This window comes from Trypanosoma equiperdum (assembly GCF_001457755.1).
Source record: "Trypanosoma equiperdum strain OVI genome assembly, contig: ctg_1137, whole genome shotgun sequence".
Classification (NCBI taxonomy): Eukaryota; Euglenozoa; class Kinetoplastea; order Trypanosomatida; family Trypanosomatidae; genus Trypanosoma; species Trypanosoma equiperdum.
In genome coordinates this window covers 10,301-11,926 of record NW_027123102.1, presented here as the reverse complement: position 1 = coordinate 11,926, position 1,626 = coordinate 10,301, and the positions used below count along the sequence as shown (strand labels likewise).

At 44.8% G+C, this 1,626-nt stretch overlaps 1 pseudogene across 1 annotated transcript in view; it reads left to right on the top strand.

Moving 5' to 3' along the window:
- The window catches only part of TEOVI_000853800:pseudogene, a 1,458-nt pseudogene extending 255 nt beyond the window's left edge, over positions 1–1,203 (top strand). The window contains 4 exon segments of the mRNA in view: positions 2–601; positions 604–792; positions 795–917; positions 919–1,203. Of these exon segments, the coding sequence occupies positions 2–601; positions 604–792; positions 795–917; positions 919–1,203 (1,197 nt within the window).
- Positions 1,204–1,626: the final 423 nt, after the last annotated feature.

The following is a 1,626-nucleotide window of genomic DNA, read 5'->3' as shown; positions in this document are numbered from 1 at the left end:
ACAGTGCCACAAACAGTGGAAAGCTCATGCGAGAGCGAACATCAAAGCTCACAGCGAAGGGGTGAGGCCTGGAAACAAGTACATAGCCGACGACACAAAACGAAGTGCGGAGGGCCAGGCAGCGGCTCTAAGAATAGCAGGTATCGCTACCCACGCGCAGCACTTGAAAGAATCGCATGCCTCAAACATAAAACCAGCCATCGAGGGAGCCAAAGCTCGAATAGATGGGCACATAAACAAGGCGGTGTTTGGGCAGGAGCCAGGAACAAAACAAGGCGGGGCCAGGTGCAAGGCGCCGACCGGCTCCAGCAGAGCCGACATTTGCAAAGACGAAAACGTCGGTGACTCTATTTGCACAACACTAGCTTGCATATGCAGCAAAGAAACCGGGAAAATGACAACCGACATTTGCTCACAAGACACAACGCAAAACCTGGCGGGAGCCGCAGCAACACCAAGCGCCTACACGACAGCGGGAAACGCTCTGATAACCATGTGCGAAGCGCACGCAAAAACAGAACTAAAAGCAGCAACGATCAGGAGAGCAGCTAGCCGACCACGGAGCCTATGGAAAACAATCGGCCCGGCGGCAGCCGCGCAGTTTACCTAGGGACGACAGCGGCAGCAAGCTGCGCAACAGCAGCGAACACCACCTGTGCAGAATTCACCAAATTCTCGAAACACAAAGCTAGCGCAGTAGCAACCGCGACCGGATACGAAGCTAACCTAGAGGCCGCCGCTCAGGAACTAGAAAAAGCACTGGCCGCTGGCGAGCAACAAAAAAACTCATTGCGGAAATAAACTCGCTCAGGCGCCAAGCGGAAGCAGTTTTTAACCACCTCTTATCAACAGTACCGGCACATGTACACACCAGTGGAAAGCTAACACTACCAACTGGAAAAAGCACACCCAACCAAGGATGCGACAAACACACCAAAAAAAACGGTAGAAGAATGCAAAAGCCTTGGCTGCGACCATGACGATGAAAATAAAAAATGCAAACCTAAACAGGCAGGAACAGAAACCCCAGAAGCAGGAGCAGGAGAGACACCAAATGCAGAAAGCAAAAAGTGCTCAGAAAAGACAAAACAAGAAGACTGCAAAGATGGCTGCAAATGGGAAGATAACAAGTGCAAGGATTCTGGTTTTCTTGTCGGTAAGAAATTCGCCCTGAGTATGGCTGCTGAGTTTTTGAGTTTGGTAGTTTTTTAGCATTCTAAGGGGTTCTTCTCATTTTAATGAATGTTATGAAAATATGATATTTTGAGAGAATTTCGTGAAATTTATTAATATTTATTATATTTTAACACTTTTTCATGAAAACGTTCAAATTAGTGCAAAAATATAAGAATATAAAACTTTCTATGATATGTGTGATAGTTACCCATGAATATAAAGTGGTAATGTCGTCATATGTGAAAATTAGTGCCGTTGTAAAAATATGGTAATAAAGTCTATATTATTTTATGAATATTGTGTATAATAATAATAGGAGCGTGAGGTAAGTCTGTATATACTGATATCACAATAGGGGAGGTTCTGATCGAAATTTACAGCTGATTAGGAGTAATTAAAATAATGGAAATGGTACAATTGGAGTAGCCTAGCGAGTAGTAAAGAAAAAGA